This window comes from Akebia trifoliata, chromosome 8, assembly GCF_017979445.1.
Source record: "Akebia trifoliata isolate Shusen 1 chromosome 8, ASM1797944v1, whole genome shotgun sequence".
Taxonomy (NCBI): Eukaryota; Viridiplantae; Streptophyta; class Magnoliopsida; order Ranunculales; family Lardizabalaceae; genus Akebia; species Akebia trifoliata.
In genome coordinates this window covers 48,140,510-48,152,100 of record NC_141382.1, presented here as the reverse complement: position 1 = coordinate 48,152,100, position 11,591 = coordinate 48,140,510, and the positions used below count along the sequence as shown (strand labels likewise).

General features: G+C 35.6%; 2 protein-coding genes across 2 annotated transcripts in view; both read right to left on the bottom strand.

Moving 5' to 3' along the window:
- LOC147397379 (shikimate O-hydroxycinnamoyltransferase-like) overlaps nt 1-2,561 on the bottom strand; it is a 4,915-nt gene extending 2,354 nt beyond the window's left edge. Inside the window, exon 1 of the mRNA XM_086452970.1 lies at nt 2,081-2,561. Coding sequence (XP_086309096.1) covers nt 2,081-2,488 — 408 coding nt within the window. The 5' untranslated portion in view covers nt 2,489-2,561. The remainder of the gene's footprint in view (nt 1-2,080) is intronic.
- Nucleotides 2,562-5,276: 2,715 nt separating this feature from the next.
- LOC147397378 (shikimate O-hydroxycinnamoyltransferase-like) lies at nt 5,277-11,483 on the bottom strand. Its single transcript, XM_086452969.1, has 2 exons — nt 8,335-11,483; nt 5,277-6,321 (listed from the first exon to the last, which is right to left on the bottom strand). The coding sequence occupies exons 1-2, from the start codon at nt 8,764-8,766 to the stop codon at nt 5,422-5,424; spliced, it is 1,332 nt and encodes a 443-aa protein (XP_086309095.1). The 5' UTR covers nt 8,767-11,483; the 3' UTR covers nt 5,277-5,421.
- Nucleotides 11,484-11,591: the final 108 nt, after the last annotated feature.

Sequence of the window (11,591 nt, the reverse complement as noted above, 5' to 3'; positions counted from 1 at the left end):
ATAATTCGATTCGAATGGCCCAATCAGTTACAACCACCGAAGCTTCTGTAAAAATCTCGAGGACAAATTCCTCGAAATGACCGCGGCGCGCTGACGTGGCACCCAAAATCCTTGAGATTTTGCCGGATGTTTCCTTTTTGCTCGCATGTTGTAACAGTAATTGTTATTTCTTTTGTTGGTTTCCGAATGTGCCCTTTTTACCTGAAATTAGTAACAAACTATTGTTAGCCACATTAATTTGGGATTTAATAAAATTTATTATTATTTTAAGGGAACTAGTATTTATACTGTGGACACGGGATTTCGAATATTCTTCAAACATCCCTCCACTTTGGGGTGTTTTGGAGTCGCCACCATTCAAATTGGTAAAGGGGTGTGAATGGTCACCCGGATTTGTATTTTTGAAAAATCATGTCATTTTGCCATTTTTTTGTTGACTCTCGTAAGATAAGGTGTATGGTCCAACCTTGATTCAAGGTAAGGGGGTCCATTTATGGAGTAGGGAAGGTGTTAGGCACCCTACTCCACCCACCATAGGTGGTAACCTCGGATTCGGTTTTTTTGAAATAAAAAAAAAATAAAATGAAAGAAAATCGATGATGTGTGCCCTCAAGTGTGAGGGGCTTTCGATGTAGGTTTCAATCATTAAGGGCACCCTTATGAAGAAGGGGCCCTTTGGTGATTTAACCCATGGGGTATGTGCAAGTGTGTAGGAAAGGGGAAAGTAGAGGAAGGGATGTGGAGGGGGTGTTCCTTTTGTTGAACCCACCTTGTCCCAATCTTGATCTTCAAGTATGTCTTCCCTTGAGTTGACTTGGACTTGCTTGAGGTTGTAGAAGATTGAGTTGAATTGAGAGTGAGGTGTTGAGAGTAGAGAGAGTTGTGGTGAGTTGTGATTTTTTAGAGGGTTTTTTGTCAAATTTTCATTAGTTGTGGTGAGGGGAGAATGGAGGGGTTTTTATAGAGGTTGGGAGGTTATTTTAAGGGTATAATAGGGTGGGGAATTAGAATAAGGGATAATGGCATGAGTTTGAAAGAAGAAGGGTATGCAATTTGAGAGGGAAATAAGGGTAGTTTTGTAATGAGGGAAATGGGTTGTGTTTTAACCCAAATGGTTTGGATCTTACCCAAATCCATTTGGGTAGAGTGTTTGGTGGGGTGAGATTAGTGATGGTTGATGGGTGTAAGAGAATTGTTTGGAGAAGGGTGTTGAGATGGTTGAAGAGGTATGGTGTTTGATTTGGAGAGATGAGTACTGATTGGTTTGATTTTGAGAGAATTGAAGGGATGATGACATGTGGCAAATGTTGGGATGAAGCGATTAGTTGATTGGTGATGGTGGTTGGATGATTAGAGAGAAGAGTATGGGAGGTATGGTTGAGGGATTTTATGGGAGTTTTTAAGGGAAAGTGATGGATAGATTGGGTTGTGATGTGGGTGGTTGATAGTGTTAGAGAATGGGGAATAGGTTAGGGTATGTCGGTATGGGTTGTGAGGTGGGTGGTTGATGATGAGGGGATGGGGAATAGGTTAAGTTAGGGTAGGGTTATGGGTTGAGTTGATTTTTGGAGGGAAGTGATGGAATTGGTTGATTAGATGAGGGAGGTGGAAGGAGATGATGACATGTGTCATCTCTTGGTGATTGGTTTGATGTGATGATGATGGTTTGGATTGGGTTTGGGTAGTGAGTTGGGCTTTGATTGGGCTTAGGGGTAGAGAGATGGTTTTGGGGTTCATGGGTTTAAGAAGAATTGTTGGGCTTGGGTAGCATAGTGTTGGGTTTGGGAGTAGGCTTGGATCATTGAGAGAAGACTTTTGGGGGGCTTGGGCTTTGAGGGCCCGATGCAACTTTTATCACTATTTTGGCATTTTTGCGTAGAGGACCCGCTCAAATTCGGGTGTCTACATATAGATGGTAATCTCGGTGAAATTACGGTCCCAAAATGATATTATTGGGACCTTATCAGATCTCTTACCTTGTGTATCGCATATAAAAAGATCTATGCTTCTTTGCACTGCCACGTAAGGGAACGTACAAAAAGCATTAGGTTATCACTACTCTTCTCACAACTTGACTCACTTGAAGCAGGGCGATAGGATGAGAAGAGATATCCAATGAGTCATCAACTTTTGGAATGAGTTTACTGAGTTCCTGAGTTGGAGCAAAATCACCAAGATCATAGAGATACGAGTCAGTGTAGGCCTCAACAAAAAGAACACCCTCACCATTGCACACTATCTCCATCCTACCATCTTCATCCCTCCGTTTAAGTCTACCGGCAATCGGATAAAACGGTACAAGGACCTTGCTTAATGCATCCTTTAACACGTCAGCATTGAAGAAACAATCTGAACCGTTGGGTTTGTAGAAATACACACTTGGCATGTAGGTTATAAACAATTGGTCGATGTTTGAGGTCCACAAGACCTGTTTTGGTGTCTCTTCTGAAGGACGGATCATACCAGATTCCTCTTCTCTCACTATCATCTTCTTTGCTGCAACGAAAGACTTTTTTTTTTTTTTTTTTTGTTGTGTTTTTTGAAGATGAAGAGAACAAAAGGGAAAGTGTGAGCCTTGAAGACTTATTTTGTATGTTTGAGAGAAAGAGGTAGTGAGGCCTTTAAATAAATATGGTGAACTTATATTGACACATCAGCATTTTACTATAGCACACCAATTGTTTTTAATGTGATAAGAAATGTGCCGTGATGGTGGAATTGATTATATATATATATGTTGATTTGAGTTGAATTTTCAAATAATAAAACATTTTATGTTGTAAGGTCCACAAAAATCAAAACAATACATTCTGCGAATTCATTTTAGATTATTAAAGTATTTAATGAGATTTTAATAATCTAAAATATCTTAATCACATTTCTCACAACCTCTCTTCTAGAATCTATCATCATCAATGCATGAAGATTAACAAACAAGTAAAATTATTTTTCTCTCCTTTCAACATTCATTCTTTCCAACGACGATGTTAAATAAATGCAAACTAGAGACAATCGAGAGAAGAAAAGAAGATAAGAGATGGAGACAATAACTGAGGAATTAAGAGAGAGAGAGAGAAAGAGAGGTGCATATCTTCAACAACATTTCCAAGGTGATTAGATGGATTCTAAGGAAATCAGATACTAAAATGAAATCTCGTTATTAAGATCCTATTAGGATTGCTAGAAATTTGGATTAAATCAGTGTCGATATGAGAAGAATTAGATTGATGTTGATCCAATGAGATAACTTTTTGGATTTGAATAAGTTATAATAATAATTCAACTTAGAACCAATCCCATAAGAGTTGGAGTGATGGACTATATTCAACTTTTGGACCAAATTGGATATGATATTTGATAAGAGTATATAAGATCCAAATTTGATACCACCACCTAATGCATCTAGTCCATATCAGATGAAGATGTCAGCTTTCTTAGTTGGTTAAAATCTGTGAGTATTGATTCCATGATATAGGTTCAAAACTTATTAACCAACCAACTACTCCAAAAAGCCGATTTGTTGGAGAGTGGGAGAACTACAAATATAAGAGAGTTACATTGCTTAACTGAGGTATGATACACTTGAAAGTGGAGGAAAATATACACTCAACACTCCCCATCACGTGAAAACATTCAAATCCGTGACTTAATGTTTTGATACCATGTTAACCAACAAATCATTCCAAAAGACAGATCTATTGGAACTTGTGGAGTCAGATCATGTCTGTCCTTCCTGTGTTATGACAAAGAAATTATATAGAGAGATTATATTGTCACACCAACTTTTGCTAATGTCACTCCAATTCTTATGTTGATCACCGAAAGTTGATGTGGTATCTTTTGTCTTTTGTTTTAGTTAAACCTAGGGTTAGGGATGCATATTTGAATTAGGACTACAACCTCTGCGGGTTGAAGGGTAAACCCAAGTTGTAGAACCCTTAACTCGAGCTCAACTCAATTCGACCATCGGGTTAGAACTCATTAATCCAAATTCAACCCGAGATTGTGCTTCTAAAATTGGGTTGAACTTGGGTTAGCCCAAGTAAGGTAATTTTGGATGGATTGGGCTCATTGAGCAAATCTAATTTCATCTTGATAAAAACATAAATTTTATTTTATATCTTAAAAAATGAAAACGATATATAAAAACAAGGTCACTAATAAATAAATTTGCATACAACCTCATTTTTATACTATAATTTTTTTATTTCCATTAGTTTTACTAATATATTTAGGAAGAGAAAACTAATATTATCGTAACAAAATAAATAAAAATATTTATATGTAAATATATATAACATTAAGTTCTGATTGAGTTAGGTTGCCCAGAGCCTCGTCTCGAATTCAATCCGGATTGAAATTTCCTAGCATAGGCTCAACTCATTTTCCACATAACCCAACCCAGGCTTGCCCATCAATCAGGTTGAGCACGGGTTGAGTTCCGTTTAACCCGCCCAAATTGCAGCCCTAACTTGAATTCAAAATTTGAACCAAAACCGACCCAAAATTGGACCAGAATCCGAATCCAGCTTGAACCAAGCCTAGACTGATTTATTTAGTTTGGGTTCGGTTTCACCTAATGGAAAGCAGATTGAACCCAGACTAAAATTTGGCCCAAAGTCAAAATCGAAATTAAACCTGACGAAAATTTCAAAATCAGTTGATTTCCAAGTTTCATCAAAAGCCAAAATACCCAGTTTTGGTTCGGACACGGTTCGGGCCACCCAATATGCATCGCTAGTTGAACCTCCATGACCTCGAGATTGCATGTAAAAGCTAGCTTGAAACATGTTAACTTAATAGATTGTCAATCTTTTAAGAATCGTATACTTCCAAATAAAATGATAATCAATCTCAAAATGTTTTGTAAAATAGGATACTGATGTTATTACAACAATCACTGGTTTTGATTTTAGAAAGAAAACTAAGTATGTTGGGTAGGATTAAAACTAGATTACATTGATGTGGTTATATGTTTTGTCTTTTATGAATGTCCTAAATTTGGAGGTTTTCCTTGATTCCTTAGCACACATGTTTCATTTGGCCTCTTGGGTTTACTCATTCATGAAGATTGGCCCAACTGATAATGAGTGGCACTCCTTAGGCTTTCATTTTTTTTTTAATAATATTTTTTATATATCTTATTACATTTGATCTGATCTAAACTTGATCTTATTGCTATCAGATTGAATTTGGAACCTAATATCCCAATTTTAGTCTTTTATATTAGATCAATTATGTGTCTAATCTGATCCTTATCAAACTGATGCCATATCGATCCCAACGCAATCCATTACATCAACCAACACATACAAAGCAAACCTAATTAATTAGAAACATCAATCATTAAAGTGAAAAACAAAAATAAAAATGGCACATATCTTATTTTCCTAACACAATTTGGTTGAATCATCACCTTCACTACATGTTGTAGAGATATTCTTTGAAGAGTTCCATGTGATCAGAGTGCAGTGAAACGACCAAAGATAGGCTTCCATCATTTGTTGGGCTTGGAATCACAAATATTAGACCCTCATATAGAATTGCTCCAGGCCCCATGTATATCGGCCTCCCCCACCCAAAATCTGCATCATGTATTGGCATTCGACCCCAGCTAGTGAACCCTAAATTCGGGCACCTAAACGAGTGAGGTCCTCGAACAAGGACCGACAGATCTTGTTCTAGCTCCAAGTAATCTAGAGCAGATCTAAAATAATCATCATCTGCAAAGTCCAAGGTTTCGTTTATTTTCTCCACTGCGTAAGCCAGTTGATTCGACAAGAGTTCACCTGAAGTTGCCTTAGGTGTCATATGGAAAATGGCATTGCCCAAGTACCCGAGCGGGAGGGGAGGATGTAGGCGTGTTCGACCATCCACCGCAATAGACATATATAACTCTTGATCATCTTGGAGATTGCGTGCCTTGGAAACACAACGCCACACGTGCCCCGCCAACACCTTGTAGGAGGTGAAGGTTATCCCGTTGGATTCTTTTCTACATTTTTCCTTGAGGATATTGATATGTTCACGTGTGATCTTGAATGTAGCAATGTCGGTGTTGCTCGGACTAGTTTGAGGCTTTGGTGTTTTACGTGACAATTTCATTGATGGTGGGGGATGATGTTCGATATGGGGATATGTTGGGGTTGGTGGCACTCGTGCATGTAACAATGTCCGATAAATGAATGGCGGGAACTTGATGTCGAGTCCTCGTGCGATTTGGGACCATGAGTTGACAAAGTGAGTCCCAGAGGCTCCGTCAGCCACCGTGTGACGAACTGCCACACCAAGTGAAACGCCACCGCATTTGAAATATGTTACCTACTCACATTCAAAGTTGGGGAAGTCCAACAATTTAGAAAATATCAAAATAAGTTGCATATTAGGTTATTGTGTGTATTTCAATTATATTCTAAAACCAATATAATTTTCATAGAAATGATGGAAACATACTAAAACTTATATAAATATTAACCTTTTTCTTTTTTTTGTTAAAATCACAGCCTCCAACATTTTTGGAGGAATGCGCGTTTTAAGATGTTAAATCAACAAAAAAGTGTCACGTTTCAAACATCCTTGTAGCTCTGTTTTGATACAAAGTAGAAATTTAAAAAAAAAAACCTATAAAAGAAAGTTGTTTTGTGAAAAATTAATTTTTAAAAAGTACAAAGTAATTTTATTTGCTTTTAAAAATGTTGAGATTTTTACGTTTTTAAAATAGTTTTTAAATTATTCCAAAGTTTCCTTTAGTAATTTTTTTTTTATATGATTAGGACCACCTTATGTAGATAAGATAGCAAAATCAGTTCTCACCATTCATTTTTAAAGCCTTTGATTCATTTTCAGAGTTGACATCTTGACGCGTTAAACACACCTTGGAAAGGGGTTACTGATAAGCAGTTGACCTTTTTTTTTTTTTTCCTGTTTAGAAGGATCAACAGGGTAAAGACAAACCTAAACTAGCTAGAACCTCAGGAAAGGAAAACCCCTACGATCTTGATCAAATAAGCAACTGACTTGCTATCTTTCAGAACCTCTTTTACTGTTGATTGCCGAGCAACCAACAAAGCTAGGGACAAAAAGAGAAGATCTGGAACTACTAAACTACTATTATGAATGAGCTCATCATTTTGGAAATGAGAGCAGATCTTACTGGGTTTAGGGGTGTCAATGAATAGTCGAAATTCGAATTCGAATCCGAAAAATTGGATATTATCCGAAATTTTCAGATATCGGATTCGGATGTTATTTTAGTATTCGAATGAGTTTTGGATACAAATTCGGATATTGCGACATCCGATTCGATAATATCCGCTTCGATATAATACGTATATTATGTATTTATGTTACACAACAAAACTTTTTTTTTATACATATATAATGTTGTATATTCATGTATACAACAAAACTTAAACTTTAAAACTTCATCTTCTCCCAACTAAAACGCAGAAAAACCAACGTCTTCATCAAAGTGGTTTCAATTGTGCAAGCTCGGTAACCAGCGTCTTCTCCGATCGGCTATGCAAGTTCCATAATCACCGCTTTCTCCGGCCAACGAGCATCCAAAGATACGTCATCTCACACACACACACACACACAACAAAACCCCATGTTATTTGATTTTTAAGACTGAAATATTTGGAAGATTACCATTTCTGGAGTTGAAAAAAAAAGGAAAATCGATTTGTTTTTAATTTTTTTTTATTATTTACAGATGGACTGATTGAGGATGACAGTATTTTGTAAGATTTTCTTATCGAATCGAATATTATTGGATATCCGATATACTTCTCGAATTCGAATTCAAATTCGGATTTTTTTTTTTTTTAGATTCGAATTCAGATATAGCACTATCTGATCGAATAGCTATTCGTTGACAATCCTAACTAGGTTTACTTATATTGTTTCCCAGTGATACATTTTTATTTGAAATCCCTAGCATCCCAGCTGTCACTTGATGGAGAGCCTCAAACTACATTTGATCTCCATCAAACCAACAGTTAAGATGGGAGGATAATCCTAATTGATTAGACAGATCCCAAAGAAATCAATGATTTTTAGGACCATGATACTCCATCGTTTGAAGTTAGAAAAAAAAAATCCCTATTTTTTAACAAAAAACGTGGCAGTTTTCCATCGATTTAACAGCTTAAACTCCATAATTTACTAACCGGTCACTCTTTGTACGTTCTCTGATATGGCAGTGCAATCGAACCATAGATCGCTTTCCTTGTGTATCGCAAAGAAAAAGATCTATGCTTCTATCCACTGCCATGTAAAGGGACCATACAAAAAGCGTCAGGTTATAACCATTCTCCTCACAACTTGACTCACTTGAAGCAGGGCGATAGGATGAGAAGAGATATCCAATGAGTCATCAACTTTTGGAACGAGTTTACTGAGTTCCTGAGTTGGAGCAAAATCACCAAGATCATCGAGATACGAGTCAGTGTAGGCCTCGACAAAGAGAGCACCCTCACCATTGCACACTATCTCCATCCTACCATCTTCATCCCTCCGTTTAAGTCTACCGGCAACCGGATAAAACGGTACAAGGACCTTGCTTAATGCGTCCTTTAACATGTCAGCATCGAAGAAACAATCTGAACCGTTGGATTTGTAGAAATACACACTTGGCATGTAGGTTTTAAACAACTGGTCGATGTTTGAGGTCCACAAGACCTGTTTTGGTGTCTCTTGAGAAGGACGGATCATACTAGATTTCTCTACTCTCACTATCATCTTCTTTACCGTAACAAAAGACATAATTTTTTTTTTTTTTTGTGTTTCTTGAAGACTGTGAGATAGATAGACAGACAGACAGACAGTGTGAGCCTTGAAGGCTGAGTTCTTATATTTGAGTAGAAAAAGGTGGTGAAGCCTTTAAATAAATATGGTGAACTTATATTGACACATCAGCATTTTACTATAGCACACCAATTGTTTTCACTGTGATAAGGAATGTTTGGTGTTGGTGGGAATTGAACCACATATAAGATATCTCTGTCTCTCTCTCCTTTATTGAAAGAATCGTCCGGTGTGAAAAAAATAAGAGACGTGATAATATGACTCACCAGGTGGCATACTCAATAGACTCTATGACGTGACAAGTTCGAATATCGTACATCTATAAGTCTCGGGATACACGATTACTCTTTCCCATAAAAATGTAACCCGACGGAATTGTGTATCTCGAGATATATAGATTTATGATTCTCAAACTTGTCCACGTTATGGAGTAGATAGAGTATGGGGGTCCCCAAAGAATGCCTTCTCAAGATGTGTAGGAGGGCACAGTGATAGTTGCAAAATCTTTGAGGAGCCATGGTACAGCTTCTCCAACCATGGTAGTAGCAAATATTTAGAAAAGTTTGACTAGTCGGTAAGATTTCAACTCTTACTAATGGTCGTTGAGCTCACCTTGTGGCATTCACAAACATGATCCGATTCCATAAGATTGTAGAGGACAACATTATATGAAATTTTTTAAAAAAAAGATGAAATTTCACTCTTAATTTTAGTTTTGAAAGTTCACTGATCGATCGTCCATTTTCAAATCCTTGGCTCAAGATGTGTCTTATGAGGTACAACCTTGAGATTACTTCAACAATATTCTTATTTTACTAGAGAAAATGATACAAACATTTATTCTTTTCACATTTATCAATACTTTTATTTGATTTTTTTTTTTTGTTGTTGTTAAAGAATCAAGTCATGGTCACCCACCCCCATATAATAATCGGATCAAAATGTCTTTATTATTATTATTATTTTATCAGCTCGATTCAGATGCTTTAATTATTTGATTTTCTTTTATCACCATTGGATCTAATCAAAATGTATTTCACTTTATTTTAGCAGCTCAATTAACATGCTTTAGTTATTTTAGAAGCTCAATCAACATAACATGCCTTAGTTATTTTGGAGAGCTGTTATTAGCCCTCTAGATATCATAGAAAAATTCAGATCCGGAAAAAAAAAAAAAAAATTTGATCCAAGGTATTGAAAATGGACGGCTATTGAACACCCACCAAACTTCAATATTTAAAATTAAAAGTTAATGGTGAAAACTAAATTTTTTTTTTTATAAATAAATAAATTTCATAGAATTTTGTCCTCAACATCCCCGTGGCATGGAATCGTGATTTTGGATTACACAAGGTGAATTCAAGGAACCTTTGTAAGATTTGAAATCTAACCATGTTAGTAAGTCTAGACTTTTTTTTTATTATTAAAAATATAAAAATTATACCACCCAATTTAAATGAAAGTGGATGAAAAAAATTTCCATGAGGTATTCAAACAATGTATAGGAATTTGTCTTTACATCATTCACCGTAAATATTTTTCCTACAATCAAACACTCCCTTATTAATAAGTCAAAAAATAATTGCTATTCGTAGGATTAAAAATTAATGTAATCTTCATAACATTAATTGTTCACTTGCAAAGCAAGCACGACTATTTTACTTGTTACGTAAAAAAGAGAAAATAAACATTTATTTATTTTCTTTTATCATTATATTTTACGGAAATGTGAGATTGGGCAGCATGATGAGCTTGATCAAGAAGGATTCAGAGTCTCTAAAATGAACTCGACCGATTAAAGATTTAGAGGTTCAAAATAAGTAGGGAGCTTGATCACTATGGATTCATGGGTTCTTTGGCCGGTGATGCTTTAAGCTATAAAATCCATAAGCAATTTTTTATTTTTTATTTGAAAAATATTTCGATGCATTGGAGTTATGCCAAATAAAAGGGAATGAAAAGTTCAATATGATAAGATCAGTATATGGGCTGGACATAATAAATGAAATTAGGTTTGAAAAGTGAGCTGGGCTTGGACCAAACTCTTTAAAATGGGTTTCATGATGGACTGATAAAATGGGTGTATTAAAAAAGATGCCATAAAATCCATGGTGTCTTTGGGCTTGGTAAGGCAAATGGATTTGGGCTTCTGGAATTAGATTTATTAATTTTATTTTTAATGCATTACAATCAATCCTAATAGGGTTTAAAGAATAAAAAATGTTCAAAGGGTGCACCCTTAATGTACAAATCTCACCTGTTGCAATGCTAGCCTATCTCACTTGGGGTCCAATTTCAATTCGATAAGAATTGTGTCTGATCCACATATCATTGATTGGGATTGAATCATAACCACCTAACGAGATACCAATTTGGATCTTTATCGGATCGTTGATCCTTGATCCAAAATTTAAGTTGCCAAATTTCATAATATTAGCTTTTTTGGACTAAAAGGTAAAATAAAGAAAAAATTATTTTAAAAAATAATATATTATTAAAAGAATAATAATCTTTTAGAAATGATCGAAAAGTAATAAATCGGCTGTCCAATCTTGATTTTCAGCCTAAATTTAATCATGTACCCAAAATATACTCCATTGAAACCCGACTGTTGAACTGCCAGTTTTCGTAAATAAATATATATTAATATGATTTTTACAAATTAACATATATATATATATTATATATATATATATATATATATTATATATAAGGGTCGGGTTCGTAGACACATAAAGCTACTCATAAAGTTACAACATTTTTGTCTTATATAGTTAAAAAAG